We start from the raw sequence: 23,809 nt of genomic DNA on the forward strand, positions 1-23,809 counted from the left end.
ACAAGACGGTTTGTGTGCTATGATCCCTTCTTGCAAAATGAAAATTGATGCATGATATACAGCAAAATATTAACATTGACTTTGAGAGGGGTGAGATTACAGGTGACTTTTATTTCATTTATGCTTATTTTTATATTCCAATTTTTAAATCTCAGCTCAAGCCAAAAAAAAAAAAAGAGAGAGAGAGAGAGGTGGTGGGAAGGTAAGTATCACAGAACCTGAAAACAGAGAAGTATGTAAACCTTCGAAGGAGGAAAAAGAAGAAGATCCTGAAGAAGATTCTGAAGGTTCTCTGTGAAAGATGCAGCCACAAAATGGGTGACCCTGTCTCAGCTCAGGCTCCGCAGGAGAAGCATCAGCAGAACTGCAGCGATTAGTATACAGAGGGTGCAGACTGTAGGTACCACGATCTCCGTCACAATCTGCATGTAACTTAGCAAAGGCTCTGTGTTGGGGAGAGAACAACACAGCAGATGAGAATGTGGTCATTTTGGTGAATGCAGCTTCATCCTGAGAGCTTCAACTATCTGGAAAAACTTGGAAAATGGCATCACACTTGCTAATTCTCATTTGCTGTAAAAGAGAACCTGGTAAATTAAAGTTATAAAAATTTATGTGAGGGCTTTGTAAGATATTTCAGAAAATAAGAATAAAGAATGCTTAAATTTGGAATAAAGTCTAAATGTCTGTCAATGCTAGTGCTTACTCAGAGTATTAGCAGTCATATTCCTCAGTTTCTATAATTCTCTTCAGGGGAATTTAGGAAAGAAAATTCCTTGGGAAACATTTGCAGCCTCTTAATCTGAAGAGGTATAGGAATTTCTATATTGAAAATTTTTATGGTCATTCTTAACATAGCTAAATAATCTTTAAGAGTTAAATAAGCATATTTCATGTGCATGAATATTGTAGTGGACATTTATGAGTTACATGCTTTTAGGTTTTGTGCCAGGCACCCTTGGTTACCAAGATAAATAAGGCACAGGCCCTATTCTCATGGAACTCATGGGCTCAACAGTAAATTCTACATCATGTCTCACATTAAGTTTATTATAGTTTAATGGAATATACATCTTTAATATTGCTTGGTTATTTAGATGAGGTGGGGAGGGGACAGTGGTATACTGGCCAGTAAAAATAGTTGAATTGGTAGGATTTGGTCTAGCATTTTCCATCTCTGATACCACGTGAAAGATGAATTTGTTAAAACAGGAAGTGTATTTTTCTGGTTGCTCTTATAGAGAAAGACAAAATTCAAAGAAACAAATGATATGTGTTGACATTTCTTTTTTTTTTTTTTAAGCTCTTTATTGGAAAATAATTGCTTTACACTGTTGTACCAGCTTTTGAGGTATACCAGAGTGAATCATCTGTATTTATACATGTATCCCAATATCCCCTCCCTCCCGCGACTCCCTCCCACCCTCCCTGTCCTGGCTCTCTAAGGCATCACCCATCATGAAGTTGATCTCCCTTTGTTATACAGCAACTTCCCACTAGCTATCTATTTTACAGTTGGTAGTGTAAATATGTCTATGCTACTCTCTCACTTCGTCCCAGCTTCGTGTTGGCATTTCTTGATGCATGGTTACATCCTGGTTATTCTACATCTCTGATCCTTTTAGATCCTATTGCATTAGAAATGCCTTCTGTGAGAGCAGGGACCTTGTTTGGTTTATTGCTGTGTCCGCAGGGCTTAAAACACCCTTGAGCCAATAGTGACTGCTTAATAATTACTTGCTGAATGAGTGAATATAATATCTAGGGTGTTCTTTGATTTTTCTTCATTCCATTTGGTATAGTGGTTGAATTTCCCCCTCCTTCCATCAAAGCCCACTATAACACAGTAGTAGATTTATAAATTTATAGTATGATTCAGAATCAAACTAGAGTAGATAAAATATTTCTTTTTCATGGTAGATTTTTAAAAATGTTAAATTTTAAAAATATTAAATTTTTAAAAATATTAAAAATGCTGATAGAAATTTGACATTGCTTCAAAGTAAAGGTAAAAAGTCCATTTCTAATCATGTGGTTTTGGAAGATTGACTTAAGGTAGGTCCACATTTTGAGATTTTGGTAATACCAGTATGTACATAATTACATGGTTTAATTATCAAAGAATTCAACTCACCTGCAGCAAGCATCTGGTTGTTGATGGAGCAGGTTTCCAAGGCTTTGAGGTACCAACTTTCCACCTAATAAAAACCCACTTGATAAGTAAAGTTGTCTTAGACTAGTTTTTTGCTGTTTGAAATCATTTTTGGAATAATGTGGGGTAAGAAATATATTTTTTTAATCTGCTTGTAGTTTAAATCAGTTAATATTTATTGAATGCCTATGTGTATCATTGTGAGGGAGGCAAAGAACAGAGTTGTTAATTCTTGAGCTCATAATCTAGCTATCTTTTTCTAATAATGCAGTTATCTTTTCTAGTAATGCAAAACTAGTGAATACCTGATAGCTATCAGTTACGGCTTCAGTTATAGTCCCACTAGGCTTACCCTAAAAGAATATTGGTAAAAAAATTAAGGCACTCTAAATTATAATTTATATTCCCTGTCATTAGGTGCAGCAGTATAGAGAACAGAGAGCTGATAGAAGAATGTGTAGGTTATTGAAAATGGGAGGTTTTAAAAGATTTTTTTTAATTTTAATCTCATTTTGGAACCAATGCATTTGTATCCTGTGCCATTTGGTGGGAAAAGAGGTGAAAATTATATGATCGTTACACATTCAATTTTCTTAACTTTTCGTGTATGTTGAAGAATAGGTAGTATTTGTTTGCATAAAGATACAACATTTAGGGATGTCCCTGGTGGCACAGTGGTTAAAAATCCATCTGCCAGTACAGGAGACACGGGTTCTATCCCTGGTCTGGGAAGATCCCACATGCTGCGGAGCAACTAAGCCCGTGCGCCACAACTACTGAGCCTGTGCTCTAGAGACTGTCAGTCACAACTAGTGAGCCTGCGTGCTGGAACTACTGAAGCCTGCGCACCTAGAGCCCATGCTCTGCAACAAGAGAAGCCACCACAATGAGAAGCCTGCACACCGCAATGAATAGTAGTCCCCACTTGCTGCAAGTAGAGAAAGCCTGCGCACAGCAATGAAGACCCAATGCAGCCAAAACATTTTTTAAAAAAAAGATAAAACATTTAGGATAACATTTAAATCAAAGTCTCTGTTGACTGTCATAACCTAAAAGCAAACAGGACTCCTGCATAATCTTAGTCTGCCCTTAATGCTCTGTGTGCTAGGACTGCATTTTACGGTGTCCTTACCCCATTCTAACCAAATAGCAGAGAGGTGGTTGAAAGGGGAAGGAACAATGGACCGCGTTCCCAGGTACCCTTGTGAGGTGCTTGCCAAACTCTGTGCAACCCAGCTGCCTAGCTCTTCTAAAATCCAAAATGAGTAACATCGATCATTATTCCTACCTCTTGGTGATTGGGAAACCCATTGGCAGTGATGATCTTCTTGTAGTATTCAACTGAAGCCTTTGGGTAGCGTGGCCTATTTTTCTTGTTGAAATCGACATAGTAGAATCCAAATCTATCTGAGTATCCCCTCTCCCATTCAAACTTATCCAGAAGAGACCAGGAAGTATACCCTTTTATGTTAGCACCGTCTTTGATAGCTGCAAAGACATTTTATTCCATTTTTATTATGTTTCATCTTCTTGGAAAAACAGTATTGTGAAGATAAATGTTTTCATTTATGAGATTTAGAAACAAGTTTTAGTCAGTAGTGTATTATCAAATTTTGCCCAAGTTGAATAGAAAGATACATGAAGATGGTTTGTATCTCACCTTTTAGCATTTCATTTGTGTATCCTTTAAGGTATTGAATTCTCCACTCATCACATAATTGGGTACAGTGTAATTTTTGAGACGCTCCATTTTCTGTCACATATATGGGCGGGTTGCCATATTGAGTCTGAAAGGAATCATGGGAACACGTATTGAAGCCTGCCGTATTCTAACTGGGTGTGTTTGGTGTGTAGTAGATGCCAGTTAACATGTTTATTTAGAGATAAATGCAGGCAGGAGGCAAGTTCATATAGAAGAATATATTTCTTCACAAAGCATCATTTTAGAGAAAACATGCTTCGGGTCTTGTTCTTTCCCACGTGTTCCATTACAGATGAGAAGGGCAGCAAAATAAATGTAAGAATTTTAAAGTTTTATATGTAAATATGGATATAATATATGTATTATGTATAATCATATATACAATATATACACATATTACATGAATATAATTTATATAATATGTGACAACCATGTATATGATCTCTATATATGATTAGTCATAGTAGATATTCTTTTTTTTTTTGGCCATGCCATGTGGCATGCAGAATCTTAGTTCCCAGACCATGGGTCAAACCTGTGCCCCCTGCAGTGGAAGCGTGGAATCTTAACCACTGGACCACCAGGGAAGTCCACGTTAGTTTCTTTAAAGCCTATATCTAGTAGCTTCTGAAGTATGAGTAACTGGATTTTTAAATTAACTTTAAAATGTAGGCACCTGAGCTTATGCTATAAGAACATGAATTCAGCTAAAAAATGTCCTTTAGCTTAATAATCACCTGAGCAAAGTCGAGAAACCTCCTAAATCCCCACGGCACAGCATATAGCCATTCAGACCCCATATCAGGCCAGTTTGGGTCAACCAGTTCTACTAAGTCACGATCATTCTGGTAGCTGGGCCCCTGGCGAGAGGGGTACTTCCTTTCTGTGATATACCGAGTCGTAAAATGACCTAATCCCAAGAAATCAGATGTGCCTTTAATGTAGCTCTTTTCCTGGAGCGAGAACACTGGTAACCTCGACATATCCAGGCCTTGCTCTGCACTCTTTCTTCCTATAAGAGAAAAAAGTAGAATTTAACCAAGTTTTATTTTCTCACAATCATTCTGTTGTCATGTACCATGATAATACTGGCATGTTGATGTGAAAGCTGTTATCCACGTCCTGCGCTTTGGAATTCAAATGCATGGAAAGTATAACCTTAGCCTTTCAAACTGGAATTTTGACATTTGAATGCTAGCCAAAAATTTTTTAAGTTTATATTGCTTAAAAGTAATATTTTCACAGGTTACTCAGTACGTGGTGTGTGGACAATTGTGTAGCTATCTGGAAAAAAAATAGAACTAGGTTATTCCTTACATCAAAAACTGGTAATTTTGCTTGCCTCTGGGAAGGGAACTGGAGGCCAGTGGGGGTGTGGGGGAGAGACGGTCACATTCAGGCCTTGTTGTGGTGTAAGCTGGTACCACCTCTGTTGGACAATATTGTCCTTGCTTTCAAAATTGTAAAAGTGTATGTCCTTTCACTGACCAATTCTAAATCTGATTATCCTACACTTTACTAGTGTAGAAGGATGTATGTACGAGGATCTTCATTACAGATTGAGTAGCAAAAGATTGGAAGCAACCTGAAGGTCTGTTGGGAGAGACTGGTTAATAAATAAATGAAGGGATATCCATCAATACCACACTATGCAGCCATTAGAACGAATGAGGCAGTGCTTCATATGACAACATGGACGAGTGCCAAGACGGATGCTCAAGTAAAACAAAGATGCAGTGTTGGGTACATACAAGTATATACACATACCGAGCAGCAGTGTTTCCGCTCACACGTGCACAGTCCATCTCTGGAAGTATACTTCCTTCTGGGGAGGATAGGAGCAATGGGGCAGGGGAGGGAAGGAAGCTTAACTTTTTTCACTTTTTTGTACTTTAAAACATTTGAAACATGTCCTTGTATAATTATGCAAAAAAATTTTAAATCAACATATAAAAGAAAGTAATGTTTTTATGAGTTGACCTAAAATGTAGCTATAAAAATGTTTCCAAAGAGTCTACTGGCTTAGATTAAATGAGTGCAAAGACTGTATTATTAAATCCCTTTAAAATATTAGCATGTTATTACTTTCAGTTACATTTAGTAACTTGAGAAAAACCACAGGAATTGTCACTGTAGTGTCTACTACAGTAACCCTTCACCATATGTGGCTATTGGAATATGGCTAATGTGACTGCATCTCCAACTCAGTCGCACTGAAGGATTGAATTTTTAATTTTGTTTAATTTGAACTTAAATATACACATATGGCTACAGGCTATTGTATTGAACAGCACTGATACAGGACATGTAGAACATTTCCATGATCACCAAGAGTTCTATTGGACAGCACTGGTCTAGAATTACCTTTCTTCATATATTTATTGTGAACAAAGGGGTGCTTCTGAGATGCCTGGAAGTAATTTGTGAATGAGATTTCAGGCAGAATGCTTTCACTACTAAAGAAAATATTAACTGTTCTATTTATCAATTATACTCAATAATTCTGGGGGGAAGAAAATAAAAAACTACTTAGAGGATCCTTCTTTCCACATTGTCTAAGGGAAAAATTGAGCCCTGTTCCCACTTGAATTATCATAGAGTTGGAATTGGTGAGGCCTGGGATTATTGGCCTTAAGCCCAAGAACCACTCTATGCTCAGTAATCAATTTGGCTTTCTAATACAATCTTGTGGCGCCTGCAGTGGCCTCTGAGGGCCCCAAGAGAGCAAACACAGCATGCGAATGATGGGGTGTGTCTGCAGGAATGTTCCATGTGGGCACTATCCCATCGTGAGGGCTTTTTCCCTACGCATCTTGAGGAAATCATTCTCAAGATTTTGAGTGTATGTGTACAGACGTGTCACAGAACTGGTTATTATCAAAATATTTTTAGAGATTTTTGTCTGATCCCTTCATTTTTAGATGATAAGACTGAGACAGGAAGAGGTGAAGCACCTTGGCCAGAATCACTCACTGGTTAGTGGCAGAGTTGGAATTAGAACTTGCTGCCTCCTAGTCCAGTCAAGTCTTGAAAAATGGTGCTTTAGAAAGGGAAATTTTTGAAATATAGACTCAAACATTCTGTGTTAGGCAAACATCTAAAATAGCCTTGATATGTGAGATTATAACCTATTTCACTGTCATCCTTGTCTTTTTTTAGGGAGGTGTGGGCTGATACCTGTAAATCACAGTTATATGTTTAGATTCCTATGGCCAGACACTTCTGGTTGCCTACCCAATAGTCCCAAGCCTGTATGCTTCCATGTCCTCTTTCTCATCCTCTTCCAAAGAGCCACATCCTTTCTGGGAATCTTGACCCCTCCCCACAGCCTCTGAGGCTCTAGTCCTGGTGGTCTAGGGCACCTTGGGGCATGTGACAGTTCTGTCCCTTGAGGCACAATGGGAAGTCAGCTGGGAGTAGCCGCTGTTTCCTGGGAAGATTTTCCTTATTCTTAAAAAAGATATGATAGTACTATGCCCTTTTTTTCTGCCTCAGGGTGTTGCTGTGTAAAGATGTGATGCCTGGAGCTGCTGCAGCCATCTTGTGCCCTTGGGGAGTGGCTGATGTGCTAGCTAAAAGTGCCAGAGTAGAAAGATGAATGAATCTGTGTTTTCAAAGACAACACTGAGGGCTGGATTAACTAGCTGTGGATCACCTTTTCTGGATTTCAGGTGAGATGATAAGTCCCCTACGTTTCAAGCCATTTTATTTGGAGTTTTCTGTTATGTGTCAGTTAAAAGCATCAAAATTAACATAGCCTTGTGAGCTCTGTCTTTATTCTTTTCTCTGATACTATGGAAACTAGAGCTTGGAAAGTATTTCTCAAGCGACAGAAAGAACCAGCAGTAAGACAGACTCAACCCATGACCCTGTCTTTAACTTCTCACTGCTACTTCACTGCAGTTGGATGGAGTGGAGTGGGAAGGAGGAGACAGGACAACAGAACACAAAATAGGGCAGCCTAGAGAACTGCTAGTTTTTTTTCCCCTGGATTCTGAAATTCTCAATTTCCAGGTCTAGGAATTTGTTTGGATGCTCCCCGCTCCCAGTTTGAATAACCAGTTCTCAATTCTTTGGGGGCTGGGTGATCTCACCCAAACCAACCCAGTGTGTTTTTCTATCCCCCTGCCTTTTGGTCATTTCACTTGAACTCAATACTATTGCTGTGGTATCTGGAGTCTTAAAATGTGACGTGGCTCACCGATACGGTCCTTCATGACTTGGGGGTAGTCACCGGCATAAATGGGGTTGGCAAACCAGCCCAGACAGAACTGTAGGTATCTCTCGGCAGCCTCTATGTCCTTAGGGTTACTAATGTCCACAGGTTCTCCCCAGTCGCAGTTTAATGAAATCCCTACCAGACCTTATAAGAAAAGAAAGCAAAGGTGTTGGCAGCAGAACGACATTGCTCCTCTGGTCACTCATCTGTTCTCAGCACACATGGTGGCGAGGCTCACCTTGCTGCTCGCTGCGCCATGTGTCATTGTAGCAGTGCCAGGCTTTGGCGTGGGCCTGGAAGGGAAAGGAGTCCATCGGAGCTGCCTGCCTCATCCGTTTCTCTCCTCCCCTTCAACCCGAGGTGGCCTTGCTCTCCTTCCTACCTCCATTTTAAGTCCTATCCTTTTCATGAGTCCAGCCTTGATTAGCGCAATCCATAGTCTCCCTTCCTCTGACCTCCATTTTCTTTGTATTATGGAGGAAACTTGGTCTAAATCTGGCATAAACACATAAGCCACCACTTTGTGTTATTTGTTTCTAAGATTTTTGCTAACATGTCTTGTTTTGTTCCTGTTTGTCCTCTATAGTAACTAGGTGGTGCTTTCAGCATAGATGCTCCAGAAGTTAGGAAAATACCAAGCATCTGGAATAGTCTTGAGAAATAGAATCCAAAATGTGCCAACCTGCCTTCCCTCCATATTGTCTCCCAGGGACCCACTGATGTCTTTAGAGCTCTGCCCTTTAAATATTCCCTGTTTAAGGTACTTCCTAGGTGGCACAGTGGTTAGGAATCCACCTGCCAATGCAGGGGACACGGGTTCGATCCCTGCTCCAGAAAGATCCCACATGCCGCAGAGCAACTAAGCCCATGTGCCACAACTACTGAGCCTGCGCTCTGGAACCTGTGAGCCATAACTGCTGAGCCCACATGCTGGAACTACTGAAGCCCTGAGGCCTAGAGCCCATGCTCTGCAACAAGAGAAGCCACCACATGCAATGAGAAGTCCTCACACCACAATGAAGAGTAGCCCCCGCTTGCCACAACTAGAGAAAGCCCATGCGCAGCAACGAAGACCCAACGCAGCCAATTAATTAGTTAATCAATTAAAAAAAATAAAGAACAAGATACATATAATTAAAATATATTAAAGGAAATTTATATTGATTCATTTCCCTCAAGACTTACTAATAGTTTTAAAAAAATAAAAATTAAAAAAAATATATATTCACAGTTTAAGAAATCCTAAGCCAAATAGGGAAAGAATGAGAACGTTCTCTTGCTGACATGAATTTGAGGGTCCAGCGTATCCCCAGTGGTCCCTTGCCTGCCCAGTTGTTTAGATTGTCCATCTTCCATTGAGAGTCCATCAGGGTCATCCCATCATGCTTGGCATCCCTGTTCCCAAAACCTGGACCCTCATATTTGTCCTGGAATGTTACCAATCCCCTCCCCCACTTGTCAAAGCCTTTCCAATAGCTTGTAATTCACCTTTGGCGTCTTCTTTCATGTCCTCCTCAATTTCTGCCCTAATTGAGCCTGGCCGCCCCTAAAGACCGCAGCCACTGCAGCTCTTTCCAGCAGACACCATTTTTTCCCCTCACACCCCACATACCTTGGATAAGTGTCTGCCTTGCTCTTTGTTGCTGCTTCCAAACGATTTCCCCTCCCTCCTTCAAAAACTCCAGGTCCTTTGAAGTCCATGCTATCAGACAAGCACTCCTAATGCCTTCCTACTGCTGTCCTTCACCAATCTCCAGTTACTTCTGCTCATTCACTGAAGATGTCAGCTCCTGGCTTACTGTCACCCCCCCACCACCATTCCTCACAAGACACTTTAGACTGGTAGGTGACAAGTTTTCACGCGCACGTGCTCCAGCCCCTTAGCTAGGTTTCAAGCTCTAGGGAGCAGTCACTGTGTCATCTGAGCTGCAGTGTCCAGCGGAGCACTGGACGACAGGAAACGTCTTCATAGATTCTCGTGGTAGGGGAGGGGGCAGAGGACTGGGCCCAGACTCGGGCCCCTGGGGTAGGCTTAGCTGTCACTGGGGTTCACCCCTCTACCTTGAACCCAGCCTTCATTCCTGGAAGGACCCACCTCACCTTAATGACATGATGTGCCGCCTTGTACAGGCCCGTGCCGTGGAGCTTCAGGCCAGGTGCGTGGTGGCCTGTCTCGTAGCCTTTTTCTGCCATTGTCTGCAGGGATGGCAAGTGGGGACCACAGGACCCATGAGAAGTGACAAGGTACACTCCTGGCTGGAAAGTAGGTTTTCCCGCCTGGAAGTAGGCCTTGCTTACCTGAGGATCACTGAAAGTGACCCAGTGCTTCACCCGGTCCCCAAAGGCCTCAAAGCACAAGTTGGCATAATCACTGAAGTAGTCCACCATGCTCATGTTCTGCCACCCGCCATACTTGCCCTGGAGCAGCTGCAAACAGAGGAGTGCAAAGAGAAGCAGGTGCCCAGGGGTCCGTTCCCAGAAAAGATTTTTGGAGCCAATGGATCAAGTTTGTGGGAGAAATGTGGGTGATTACAGCTATAGAGGATGTTTAGAGGGAAGGGAAGCAAAGATGCAGAGTCTCGGGCATTAAGACTTGAAGACAGTGGCAGTGATGAACTGTAGAGAAATGTGGAGACATGCTTTATACAAACAGGAGGGAGGGCGCAGAGAGAGTTTGAGAGTCTCATGCTTAAAATGAACTTGATAGGTTGAATATTTAAGAAAAATTGCCAGAGGAAAGAAGTCTGATCATGGGGAAAGACTCTTGATTATAAATTCTGAAGAAATAAGATATAATGCTGGGCATGGAAGCTCTGATTAGGATTTTGAGGGCCGTGCAGGGGGTCAGAAACCTTCCAGAAGCCTCTGTCACAAGAGCAGTTCTGCTTCCTTCAGTGCCGGGCTCTCTCCCACCAAAGGGCATCTGCTCACCATGGTGGGATTTCCCCGAGATTTATTGCTCCATCAAGTTTACCTACTGAGCTTGCCTTGCTGGGTTTGAGGGGATGCTAAAGGGGCAGGTCAATGACAGCGATTAGCTAGGCAAGAGGCTGGAAGGTGGTTTCCAGTTCATTTCCCTAAAGCCTGCTCTACACCCCTAGCCCCAGCTAAGAGGCCTCTGGAGGCTCCCCTTGCCACAGAGCAAACCCCAGTCACCCTAGCTGGGTAGTTGAAGTCTCCCAAGCTATTCCTGCAGCCTCTATCCTTCCCCTCCCTGCCTCCTTGCCAGGCTCCCTTGAGCATTGATAGGACTCCATCATCTCCCCAACACCTCCCTGAAGCCAATGTCTTGTCCTTTAACCTCCTGCCCCCCTGTGTCACAGAGAGGTCCATAAACGGCTCTTTGGCCAGCTGGGCTGTGATCTCTGTGGAGCCTTGTTAAGCAAATGAGAAAACTGCTGGGATAGTGATGTCTCACAGTGAGGTTCTTAAGTATGTTGAGGCTTTAGGGAAATCACTTGGGAGGGGGCGCTCATATATGAGCACATGCAGTGCTAACTCTAACAAACTGGGGGGTGGGGGGCAGGGCTGAACAAACTTGTTCATTATTCCATCAGCTCTTATTCAAAAGATGCCTCTTTCTTTATAGTCTGAGTTGTTTCCAGGCCAAATGTTTTGGAAAACATCAAAATCTGCATCTATGACTTATTACAAACATCGGTTAAACCAGTGTGACCTCTGTACCATGGGTGAGTTGGGAGATTTCTTCACTTCCTGCCATCTTCCTGTCCTGAGCCAGAGCCCAGACCCCAGTCTTTGCCCCCACCTTGGCAACCCCAAGTGTCCAGACCAGGCTGCCTCCTGCTGAGCTGAGCTCCCCTGGGGCCTCTGAGCCTGTATGGCCTCACCTGCGGGAGATCCCAGTGGTGCAAGGTCACAATGGGGGTGATGTTGCTCTTTACAAGGGCGTCAATGAGGTCACTGTAGAATTGGATTCCCTTCTTGTTCACCCCATCGGCTGAAGGGGAAATAAAAGGGGATTTGATGAGAAAGGACCTTGGCCTTTACCTTCTGAAGTGCAATAATCCTGGGCCCCAGAGTTTTCTGCAGGCCTGAAGGTACCCTCAGCCCACCAGCACTCGGGTTTCAGGTGGTAGAGTAGTTACTCCTGGAAGCCTGGCTACTTGTGGAACCCGTGAGAGCTGCTGCTGCTGGGGAACCGTGCTCATGGGCTGCTCTCCGCGTGCAGGACTCTATGGTGTCCCCACAAATCCAACACAGCCAAAAGGGGTGACTCATGGGCTGGGGCAGAGTGGCATTAGCTCACCTCGGACACCTGTGGGCAGGAGCCGGGGCCAGGACAGGGAGAACCGGTAGTGGCTGACGTGCAGCTCCCTCAGCAGAGCCACATCCTCCTGTGCAGACAGGGGTGGGTGGAGGGCAGGGTCAGCCTGGCCCCACCAAGGCTCCTTCTGTCCATACTCCTCATCTACACAACAGGTGTGACACCACCTGCCCCTGCTTCCTCCTGGGATATGCCAAGAGTCAAGTAAGATGCAGGATATGGAGGTACTTTGAGAAATCCATCAGAGTGATGGATCCCCAATCTAGGGAGGAAAGTGGGTGCTGAGCAGAGGGACAGAGGATGAGCTGGTCCCGCTCTCTCCTCAGGGGGCTGATTCCCATGCAGGGACCAGGGGTTCAGGCCACTGTGGCCTGTAGGCCCTGGGTCATGGCCTCAGCCCTTCAGCTGGCTAAGGCACTGGCTCAGGTGGGCCCCTGCTTTCCTTTCCTCCTTCATCTGCCTTCCCACATCCTGGCACTCCCGCCCCAAGCCCCAGTGACCACCGGCCCCTCCCTGCTCGGCTGCATTGGGGTTGGGGGGTATTTAGCAGAGCACTTGGTTGACATTGTCACTTGGGCTCCCCCAATATGTCTGTCACCTCCCAACTCTCGCTAGGTGCTGCTTGATCTTACACACACGTGCACACCCATCACTCACCTGGACCTTGTCGTAGCTGTTACAGGCCACATCTGCTGTCTCCTCCCCAAGCACATACCCTTTCCCGCTGTGCGTGAAGGTGTCCCAGATGCTGGGCCCTTTCCCGTCCTGGTCCCAGGCACCCTCAGTCTGGAAGGCGGAACTGCCCACGCCCCAGGAGAAGCCTGCAAGTGGAGACCCCAAGCTGGGCCCTGAGCCCCCTCCCACTCCCCACCCAGTACTGGGACCCTGGGCTGTGCCTCTCGGGCCACAAGGCTAGCCGCCTCCCCAGCAGCCCGCCCTGTCTCCCTAGGAGTGGGAGCATGTGTGGCAGGGCAGGGGGAGTGGGGAGACATAATACGGTAAAAGCACTTATCTGCACTATTTTAGCTCTGATTTGCATTTCCTGTCCTATAGTAACTTTACAAAAAATCTGTTAGGAACTTCTTTTATTTCTGAACAACTACATGGAGTTATTTGCCCCATCCTACCTATAAGGAAGCTAAAAAAACCAAACTCCTCAGCCAAGGTGGGCAAGCTGACAGACAGATGGACAGACGGACAGACCCACAGAGGAGCGGACATACCAAGTGGGAAGTTTCCATAGTAGAAGGAGGCCTCTTCTGGGAATTCCTTCGTGGTGGCCCCCAGCCTGGACACCAGCAGTAGTACCCACCAAAGAGTGACAACCCGCACTGGCTTCATGGCACCCGGGCCTCCCCCATACCTGAAGAAGCACATCTGACAGGTGTAGGCCCATGCAGCCAGGGGGTGTAGATCCTGGCTTGGGGGCAAAGGCAGGAGGAGAGGACGGGAGATGAGGTGGGGGTGCTTTATCTAGAGAAGCATTGGCTCTTGCCAGGACCCATCAGCACAGGCCGAGGCTGGGTTCCACTCACGATTTCCAAGTTAAACACTAAGGAGGAGTTCGGGCTTGGGGAGCCCTGGGTCTCATGGGCAAGGCTTCAAACCACCCCGGTCCCGTCTGATGGGGGATACCCAGCCTATACCCTGTGAGGGAGGGCTTCAATCTAATGGGGAAACCACTCTGCCTTAGGGATGCTCTAGTCTGATGGGGGAGGCAGGACAACGGCAGAGCCCCTGCAGCACCCCACCTGCACATTGTGGCCCATGCAGAGAGACAGACCCCTCCCCAAGCCTGGGGTCACAAGCAGGGTCGCCATCCCAGGGTCTTCAGTCCTCAGGGTTAGGCGATCCCCTTCCCCTGGGCTCCCCTCTCTGATGCCAGCCGCGCCAGCTTACCCGGGATGGTCCTCGGTCCCAGACACCCCCAGGGTAGCAGCTGGTGGCCAGAGCACTGTCAGACTGACCCCTCAGAGTCTGTGCGCCCACCCCCCAGCACAGGGCCCTCAGCACAGCGAAGGCTCTGGTTGGGGGCGTGCCCTAACCCCCCTACAGAGAGCTTCAATAGCTCCAGTTCAGTGGGGAGGGCAGGAATGCTGAGCTGGCCGGCGGGGCCTGAGTCAGCAGCCAGGCGGCTTGGCCCTGGGCCCGGGGCATCCAGTCAGCCCCTCCCAGGGTAGAGGGGCAGTGACCCCGTCCCTGGGTCCCTTCTGGGCCTGGTGTGCCACCTTCAGCCCACCTGAGCCTGTGAAACTCCAGGTCAGGGTAGCCGGGTGGGGAGCAGGGCGTGTGGGTATCTGTCTCTGTGTCCACCCCTCCCTGCTGCCAGAGAAAGTTCACTGTAGAAGGTATATTTGGTTTTCCCACCTCACCCTCCTCTCTTTGGATCCCTCATTCATTTCTTTACTCACTCACTCAATGAATCATGATTGCTCTGGGAATTCCCTGGTGGTCCCATGGTTAGGACTTGGCGCTTTCACTGCTTTGGGCCTGGGCTGATCCTTGGTTGGGGAACTAAGATCCCACAAGCCTCGCAGCATGGACAAAAAAGAAAATTTGAAAAAGTATATTTAAAAAAATAAATCACGATTGCCAACTAGAACATCCCCAACCCCCAACCCCCCACCCCCCACTCCCGCCCCCGCAGGCTCAGCACCTCCTGCTCCTCACCCAGGCTGCCAAGGTCCCCCACTGTGCTTCTTTCATTACGGTGCCCTCAATTCTCCCTCTCCCTACCCCTACCCCTTGCAGCTCCCGGCATCTCACTCAACCTCCAGCCTCTCTGCCTTCAGCTAAGCTCCGCTGTGGCACCTTAACAGGGTAGGTCTTACCCCTTTGTGGTTGATTAATTTCTTTCTGCCACAGTGAGAATGGACTTGGTCTGAGACCTTGGTCTGAGTTCAGGGTCTTGTGGGGAAGGGAGGCAAGAGGGAAAGGGAAGGCAAAGTGGTTTTAAACACTGTGCCGAATAGAATAGAATAGAATAGACTGGAACAGAACGGAATAGAATAAAACAAAAGAAAACAAAACAAGACAAAACAAAATAAAATATGCTACGCCAGAGATCAGGGCTCTAATGGAAAGATGGACAGAACACAGTAGAGGCTCAGGGAGGTAGGGCTGGCTTCAGTGGGAGGGGACATTGGACAAGATACGAGAAGGGTGTGGAGGCACTTGCTAAATGGAGGGCATGGGAACCGACAGAGGGAACAGCACAAGCAAAGGCCCTGGGGTGTGTTTGGGGACCTGGCAGCTTGGTACGTTCTCTTCTCTTGCACCTGTCCTGCAGTGACCAGGCAGGGCTGTGTCCTCAGGTAAGCAGACCACTGGACCTCGCCCTCATGGCCATCTCCTCTGTGGGTAGACTGCTGTGAGAGTCCAAGGCCAGTGGTGTGCTATTTGCACTGGTGCTGCGGCCTGCCTCACCAGGCCTGGGGGCCCTGGGGACTCTGCTCTCCAGGCTGAGGTTGGCAGGAAACATAAAACTTTTAAGACCTGATGTCATCTCTGAAAAATGCCCCCTTCTTTCAGAGCCAGGGGCCTAGTGTTTGTGTTGAGGGAGGGGCTGGTCAGCCTGGCATGGCCGGAACTGCTTGGGGTCTGTCTGCAGACCTAGTCTCCACCAACTGATCTCTGTCCTCCTCCACAGGCTCCAAGCTGGGAGGACATGGGCCTCACGACTGGGTGACCACAACCCCCCTCACTCCTCCCAACCCCATCCCACTCCAGGGCTGCTTGGGCCCTGCCAGAGGCTTGGAGCAACCAAGGCAGAACACTTCCCTTGGGTGGGTGGGGTGTTCTAAAGTCCCTGGAGGCCAGGCCTGGCTGAAGAGCAGGCATGTTGGGGGATAGGTGGGCCCACGTAGCTTCCCTCTCTTCCCTCCCTGCAAGGGGCTGCAGAGGTGGGGGTCTCTCTGCCAACAGCCTCTGTAAGGCCCAGGCCAGAGTCTAAGCTCTGTGACTTTTAGGAAGGGACTTGGTAAAAGCAAAATGTCTGGTCTTCCGTCTCGGGGAACACTGATGGGTCCCAGGTAGACGAGTGCAGTGGGTGTGGGTATGGGAGAGGCTCAGCTCAGGCCACTCTGTACCTTGGGATCCTTCAGAGGGAATCGAGGGGCAGTCATGCGAAGGACACCAGGTATTCAGGAAAATAGATTCCTGCCTCCATGTCACCAGGAACTGGCTGTGGGATCCAGTGACAGGCACTTCTTCTCTCTGGAACTAAGACTCCCTATTTAGAATGAGAGCTACTCTTTCAGGGTGCTCCCTGCTGACACTGCAGGGCCCAGCCATTCTCTTCCCTGGCCCTAGGAACTAATCTTTCTCCAGGGAGGAAGGGGTCTCTAGGCCCCATCCATTCCCCACCTCTCCCCCAGTTCTGCAGCCCAACTCAGCACTGCCCAGCCGGAGCTAAGGGGACAAGTCCCAGGAGACAACGTTTAGTGCTGTGTGACATTGTGCCAGCCACTGTCCCTCTCTGGGCCTTCATTTCCTCCTCTGTAAGAACTAAGGAGGCTGGCCACCAGCTGTCTGGAGTCTTTAGCTCTGGGGTTCACTAAAGAGGTGACAGGCTGTTTTCAGGTTGTCTGGTCTCTGCAGGAGCCGGGCTGGGATTTGTAGGGATGAGAGTGGGGCTGGTTGAGCCCATCAGGGGGTTGGGGTGTGTGTGTGTGTGTCTCCAGGGAGTGTTGGGGAAAGGAGCCCATCCTGGGCTGCAGAGCTGTCCTGGGAAGTAGGAGAACAGGGACAGGAGTGGGCTGCTTGGTTTATAAGGTGCACTCTGGGCCCGAGTCAGACTTTCTCCTGAGCTTTTTCTGATGATGAAGCAGACAAGTCGTCTGTGACAAACCACTGGGGGAAAACGGTGGGAGGGATGGGGAGAGTGGCCTGTGGAGCAGCAGAGGGCAGTGGTTAGGATCAGAGACTGTGGAGTCAAATATATCTTTGAAACCCAGCTCAGTATCTGCCAGCTGAGTATTCTATACAAGTTACGGAATTTCTCAGAGCCATTTATCATTTGTAAATGGGGATGGTAATTGCACCTGCTTCACAGGGTCATTTAAGCATTAAATGATATATGTAAATACTTCATGCGGTGCCTGGCAGAGAGAAAAGCCCCAATAAACCATCTCTGTGGGAGTTCCCTTGTGGTCTAGTGGTTAGGATTCAGCACTTTCACTGCTGTGGCCCAGGTTCAATCCCTGGTCCCAGAATTGAGATCCCACAGGCAGCACGGTGCAGCCAAAGAGGGGAAAAATCTCTGGCATCAATGCCATCATATTGTGAAGGCTGAAATCCAGTTCTGCCACTCATGAGGGCTCTCTGGGCGAGGCACAGAGACTCAGAGGGTAGATGCTGCTCCCTGATGGTCTGACAAGGGGTTTCCATGATTTGAGAGCTTTAATCTGAGATGCCAAAATCCCTCCGTGCTGTGGGCTCTGCAGGAGCCAGGCCTCTCTGTCCATTGAGGCCAAAGCTCTGCACCCCAGAACGCCAGTCACTGCCTGAGCGCAAGGTGCCTACAGGGTCAACGGATTTTGAGGGCTGCTGCTAGTTCTGGTTCTGTGAACAAAACCCAGGGCCTTTTACCTTGTGAGTGTTAATGGTAACTTCCAAGGTCCACTTCATTTCTCTGAGCCCTTACCTTTTACTGTAAAAGTGTGCAGGGGGAGTTCCCTGGTGGTGCAGCAGTTAAGACTCCAAGCTACCGATGCAGGGTGCCCAGGTTCGATCCTTGGTTGGGGAACTAGATCCCACATGCATGCTGCAACTAAGAGTTTACATGCCACAACTAAGGAGCCCGCCTGCCTCAACTAAGACCTGGTACCACCAAATAAATAAAATAAAATTTATAAATAAATAAATAAATAAATAAATAAATAAATAAATAAAATATGCAAACACACAGAAAAGTGGAAAGATTATACTGCCCACATGGTGTGCCCACCTCTAGACTGTTCTTGCTTTATTACATGTCCATTCCTCTTTCCTCTCTCCACCCAGCAATTCATCTCATTTTGGATGCATTTCAAAAGTAAGCTGTGAGTGTCAGTTCACTTCACCTCTAAACCCTTCAGTAGGTATATCATTAACTATATTATGGTTCTTTTCTTTTCGAGGTAAAATTTGCTTGCAGTGAAATGCGCAAATCTTAAATGCACTATTCTGTGAGTTTTGACAGATGAAGTCATGTGTAACCAAACCACTGTTCAGATATGAAACATGAATTTGTTTCTTTTTCACTCTGAGTCATGCTGCATCTTTCTGAGGGCTCTGGGGGGGGGGAATTCCCATGGGTCTCAGAAGCAGGAATCCATGTCATCTTCTTTCCCTCTTATTTCTGGCAGCTTGGAAATTCTGAGATATGTTTGTGGCCTGCCTCCAGCATGTTCACAGGACATAAGTTATGCATTTCTGTGTCATCTTACTCTCCCTTCTCCCTGATTTCCTTGTCTGTTATTTTTAAATCTGTTGAGGTATATACAACTCCACAAGCTGGTTCTCAAATCCATTTTTTGGAACAAGACTGAAGGAGGTCTGCATAAATAATCACAGTGGAATTTTCAAGATATTTCAATGGTTTGTGGTGGCCAAATATGTGAAATTGAGGCTGTTCCAGTAAATCTGGAATGAATTGATACCCTATCCACAGAGTATGAACCTGTGTGTAGAGTATGCATGTGTACACACACACACACACACACGAAGAATTCTTTTCTCGGTCCAGACACTGGCATTGGCAACGAAGCCATCAAATCCAAACTGAAAGAACCCACTTACCAGTGGCCTTGCTGTCCAGGACCCCTGCCGGCAGATGTTGGGGAGGGGATGGTGGTCTGAACAGTGGTCTTGGAAGGCTGGAAGCTGGCACCTGCGAACAAGCAATGATGATGGTGACTCGTCCGGAACCAGGCTGCCCAGCCAGCCAGCGCTTCCCCACCGGAGCTCTTTGGTCTGGGCTCATCTGCTGGTGATTTCCCAGGTCCCGCCTTGCATTTTCTCCCCTCATCGTCACTCGTGGGGAGCCGCGGGTCAGCTGCCAAGGACCACCCCAGACAAGCCTTCAGGTCCCAGGTCATGGAGGGCGGCAAGGGTGAGGATGTGGGGTGGGGAGAGTGGAGGGCTCTTAGTGAAAATGGGGGAGAAACCTCCTCAGCTTTTCTCTCTTCAGAACATTCTCTGGGTCTGTCTTCTAGAGCAGCGGTCCCCAACTTTTTGGCACCAGGGACCAGTTTTGTGGAAGACAATTTTTCCATGGATGGGGTGGGGGGTGGGGATGGCTCAGGCAGTATTGTGAGCGGTGGGGAGCGATGGGCGGAGGTAGATGAACCTTCACCCACCCGCCGCTCACCTCCTGCTGTGTGGCCGGGTTCCTAACAGGCTGCAGACTGCTACTGGTCCACGGCCCGGGGGCCGGGGACCCCTGTTCTAGAACATCCATGACAGACCTCATTTCACTTCTATTTAGGAGACTAGGGTCTGTCTCTTCCGTTTATACAGCATTGAATACTATGTGTTGAAGGAATGAAAGAAAGTTTTGGGTTTTTTTGTTTTTTGGTTTTTGTTTTGCTTTCATTCTTGCCCCGGGGGTGTGAGAATAAGCTCGAGGGATCATCCATGGGCAGGGAGTAGGTTTGGTGGGGGAGGGCTGAGGTCCGGGTCTGACAGGCCTCAGAGCTACACAGAGCACATCACCTGGGATGAGGCACCATCTTGGAAGAGGGGAGCCCAGGTCCTTCTACAGAGAGGGTCTCACAGAACCACGCTGGCGACTCCCTCGTAAGGAAGAAGTACCCAGGAGTTCCAAAGATGGGCTCAGAAGTTTTCTGAAACAAAGCCAGGGATCCAAAATTTCAAAGACGGTGAAAGATTCTAAAGCTTTTACATATTACATATATAAATATAAATATATATATTTAAAGTTTATTTAAATGTTTATTGAAAGTTTATTATATAAATATAATATATTTAAAGTTTAAAAACCCATACAGAAAATATATGAATATATTCACATCACACAGAAATGACAACCATCTGTGAAGTATATGGAGTAAAAAAGGGTAAGGTCCTTTTCCTTGTCCCCTTTTCCCACCCTTCCTCCCCCAGGTGGCCACTTCTGACAACTGGCCACTGTCCCTCCCTGCATTTTCTCTGTATTTTCATGCAAATTGGGTACATACAAGTCTTTTTGTTTGATGTTCTACATTAGTGGAGCTAGATTGGTAATGTTGTTTGGCAAGATACTTTTTTTTTTCATTTTATAATATATGTTGGAGATCTCTCTGGATCAGTGCACCCAGCACTGCCTCATTCATTTTAATGCCTTCACAGCATTCCGTTGTATGGAAGTTCCATAATTGATCTAACCAGTCGCCTGCAGATGGACATTTTTTTCTTTACAACGCTTTGCTCTCATAAAGAATGCTGCAATGAATATGCCTGTTCATATGTATATATAATTTCACACCCAAACGTGGAATTGCTGAGTCAATTGTGCTTTCGATGGATGTTGCCAAATTGTCTTTCTTTAGAGGTAACCTCATTCTTTTTTTTTTTTTATAAATTTATTTACTTATTTATTTTATTTCTTTATTGGCTGCGTTGGGTCTTCTTTGCTGCACACGGGCTTTCTCTAGTTGTTGTGAGCGGGGGCTACTCTTCATCGTGGTGCGCAGGCTCCTCATTGTAGTGGCTTCTCTTGTTGTGGAGCACAGGCTCTAGGCGCGTGGGCTTCAATAGTTGCGGCACCTGGGCTCAATAGTTGTGGCTCACGGGCTCTAGAGCACAGGCTCAATAGTTGTGGTACACGGGCTTAGTTGCTCTGTGGCATGTGGAATCTTCCTAGAGCAGGGCTCGGACCCGTGTCCCCTGCATTGGCAGGCGGATTCTTTACCACTGCGCCACCTAGGAATTCCTAACCTCATTCTTTTTAACTGAAGTATATTCAACACCAACATTTAACCAACATAACCAGTTAGAGATGAGATGGAACTGTGGCTCAGTATGTGGGAGCCAACATTGTCTTCTACCGGTGGTTGGGGAAGGACTTGACTCCTGCTGGAAGCTCAGCTGCAAGCGGAGAATATATTTGCTCTAGTTAATCTCTGAGGAAACCATCACTGGTCCAGAGCTTTACAGTTTACAGAGTAGTTTTCTGTGCATGATCAATCTCACTTAACCCTGTTGAATGAAAAAGGGCCATGTTACTCATTTTCATCCCATTCTACAGATGAGAAAACTGAGGCTGGAGTCACACTCAAGCGACTGGTGTGACCAGGGTCTGAGACTCCAACTTGAAGGTGTTTTTCCACTGTATCAACCTTTCCCCTTTTCCTCTGGGTCACTTCCTCTGTCTCCCCAATCCTTACCACCCCCTATATACCAAAACCTCTCCAAAAAATGCTGCCCTCAGGATTACCCCCAAACTCAACTCCTCAGGCTCCAATAAACCCCAGAATATGCAATGAGATCAGAAGTGGTTTGGATTGGCCTGGAACACATCCCTGCGGCTGTCTCAATGGGAGAATTTATAGCTTCGTATTGCTCAGACAGGCTCAAGGACAGATGTGAGAACTGGATTCCTTCCTACCCAGCCCCTTGGCCCCCAGGGCCAGAAAATTAGTTACTTAAGTTTAGAAGATAAATAATTGGGAGGAAAAAGATGTATAAATGAATTCATATGTAGAAAAGCAAAGGACCTAGTTTAAAAAGGTGCTTTGTCATGCTGACCCCATTTGTTTTTGTTTGTTTGTTTAATATTTATTTATTTGGCTGTGCCAGGTCTTGGTTGCAGCATGCAGGATCTAGTTCCCTGACCAGGGATGGAACTCGGGCCCCCTGCATTGGGAGTGCAGAGTCTTAACCACTTGACTACCAGGGAAGTCCCATGCCAACTCCATTTGATTTTTAGGAATGTATATGTGTGGGGTTTTTTTTTTTTCCTCTCATTTTATTTATTTATTTGTTATTTTTTGGGGGGGTACACGAAATTCAATCATCTGTTTTTATACACATATCCCCATATATATATATGTTTGTAACAAATTTCTTCCCATCTTTTTTCCATATTGGATTTTTACTCAGATGTGATTATCCTGTATACAGTGTTGCATATTGTTGTCTTCATTTCGCTTAAGATCATAAACATTTCACATACGCTGCACAGCAGGCAGCTTCTAAGATGGCCCCAGCAATGTTGATGAAGTTCAGGAAAGGCTGCCGCAATGTGGCACCTTGGTGTGTGGAATATTTTAAGCTGATGGAGTTTGAGAAAACAGTAGAAGCAGGTCACTCTGGGCTTCCCTCTGCCCTTCTCCCCTGAAACAGATCATAAGCCCCTCATGTGAGAGGTGTCCTCCCTGTACGGGAGAAAGGACCGCCCTTATCTCTGAAGACAAAGGGACACCAAGAAGAATCTGAGCAAACAGACCTTGCTGAGCTCCCCGCAGTTTACTATACTCACCTCATACTCTCAGGTCCTCACATGCCTATGTGACTGCCCACTCTTCATGAAACCCAACGTAAAAACACTCAGGACTGTTTTCTCAGGTCTTCATTTCCTTACGCAGGCTCCTGTGTCACGTTAAACTTAAATACATTTGCATGCTTTTCTCCTGTTAATCTGTTTTTGTCTGTTTAATTTTCAGACCCATCCAGGTACCCTAAGAGGGTCAGGAGAATTCTTCCCTCCCCTACAGTTCCCTGGTATTCACATGCTTGTGTAATTGCTTCCCCTTGAGCCTGGGCTAGACCTAGTGACTCACTTCTAAGGAAGAGAATATGGCAGAAACGAGGGGAGGTCACTTCCAAGGTCAGGTCACAGGAGGACTGAGTGCGTTCCAGGTCGCTCACTTGCTCTGAGGAAAGCCAGCGGCCATGTGGTGAGCTGTGCCACAGAGGGGCCCACGAGCTCAGGGACCGATGTCTCCCTCAAGAGCCTGCAAGGACGTGAGATTGCCAACAGCCATGTGAGTGACCTTGGAAGTGGATCCTCTCCCAGTCAACCTTTGGGATGACTGCAACCCCAGCCCACTCCTAGGTTGCAGCCTCCTGAGAGACCCTGACCTAGAGGCACCCAGCCAAGCCATGCCGGGATTCCTGGGCCACAGAAACTCTGAGATAATAAATTCTTGTTAATTAAGCCACTAACTTTGAGGGTAACTTGCTACTCAGAAATAGGTAGCTAATACACATTCTACGGTCTACAGTTTCCTGTTGCTGGATGTCTGGGCTGTGTTTGACTTCTCATTAATACAAACTCCACTGTAGTGAATATCTTCCTGTCCAACAAGCCTTTTCTGAGTTTAGGATCACTTCCTGGGGGGTGATCCCAGCAGGGAGATGATTGGGGCCAAGATTCAAATATGTGTGATTTTTCATAAGCGTCCCCAAATTGCTGTCCTCTACGGAAGGAAGTGACCAAGCTGTGCCACCAGGAGCATCCAGGTCCCC

General features: G+C 46.5%; 2 protein-coding genes across 3 annotated transcripts in view; one reads left to right on the forward strand and one right to left on the reverse strand.

Annotated features, from left to right (window-relative positions):
- ZWILCH (zwilch kinetochore protein) overlaps positions 1-693 on the forward strand; it is a 35,393-nt gene extending 34,700 nt beyond the window's left edge. For both annotated transcript variants that reach the window (XM_057724882.1, XM_057724883.1), the window contains exon 19: positions 156-693. The gene's annotated coding sequence lies outside the window, so the exon portion shown is untranslated. The remainder of the gene's footprint in view (positions 1-155) is intronic.
- LCTL (lactase like) lies at positions 313-13,735 on the reverse strand. The gene is made up of 13 exons (XM_057724885.1): positions 13,582-13,735; positions 13,016-13,179; positions 12,341-12,428; positions 11,922-12,031; positions 10,372-10,500; positions 10,174-10,269; positions 8,312-8,366; positions 8,056-8,217; positions 4,592-4,866; positions 3,813-3,939; positions 3,441-3,640; positions 2,135-2,198; positions 313-445 (listed from the first exon to the last, which is right to left on the reverse strand). Exons 1-13 carry the CDS (start codon positions 13,733-13,735, stop codon positions 330-332), a joined length of 1,740 nt encoding a protein of 579 aa, XP_057580868.1. The 3' UTR covers positions 313-329.
- Between the last annotated feature and the right edge of the window lie 10,074 nt (positions 13,736-23,809).

Source organism: Hippopotamus amphibius, chromosome 2 (genome assembly GCF_030028045.1).
Source record: "Hippopotamus amphibius kiboko isolate mHipAmp2 chromosome 2, mHipAmp2.hap2, whole genome shotgun sequence".
NCBI lineage: Eukaryota > Metazoa > Chordata > Mammalia > Artiodactyla > Hippopotamidae > Hippopotamus > Hippopotamus amphibius.

Coding starts and splice junctions, on each gene's coding strand:
- LCTL (XM_057724885.1), bottom strand. CDS start 13,735: ATGTGCTTCTTCAGGTATGGGGGAGGCCCGGGTGCCATGAAGCCAGTG. Junction 13,180..13,581: donor CTATGGAAACTTCCCACTTG/GTATGTCCGCTC, acceptor CTCCACTTGCAG/GCTTCTCCTGGGGCGTGGGC. Junction 3,940..4,591: donor GGTTTCTCGACTTTGCTCAG/GTGATTATTAAG, acceptor GATTCCTTTCAG/ACTCAATATGGCAACCCGCC.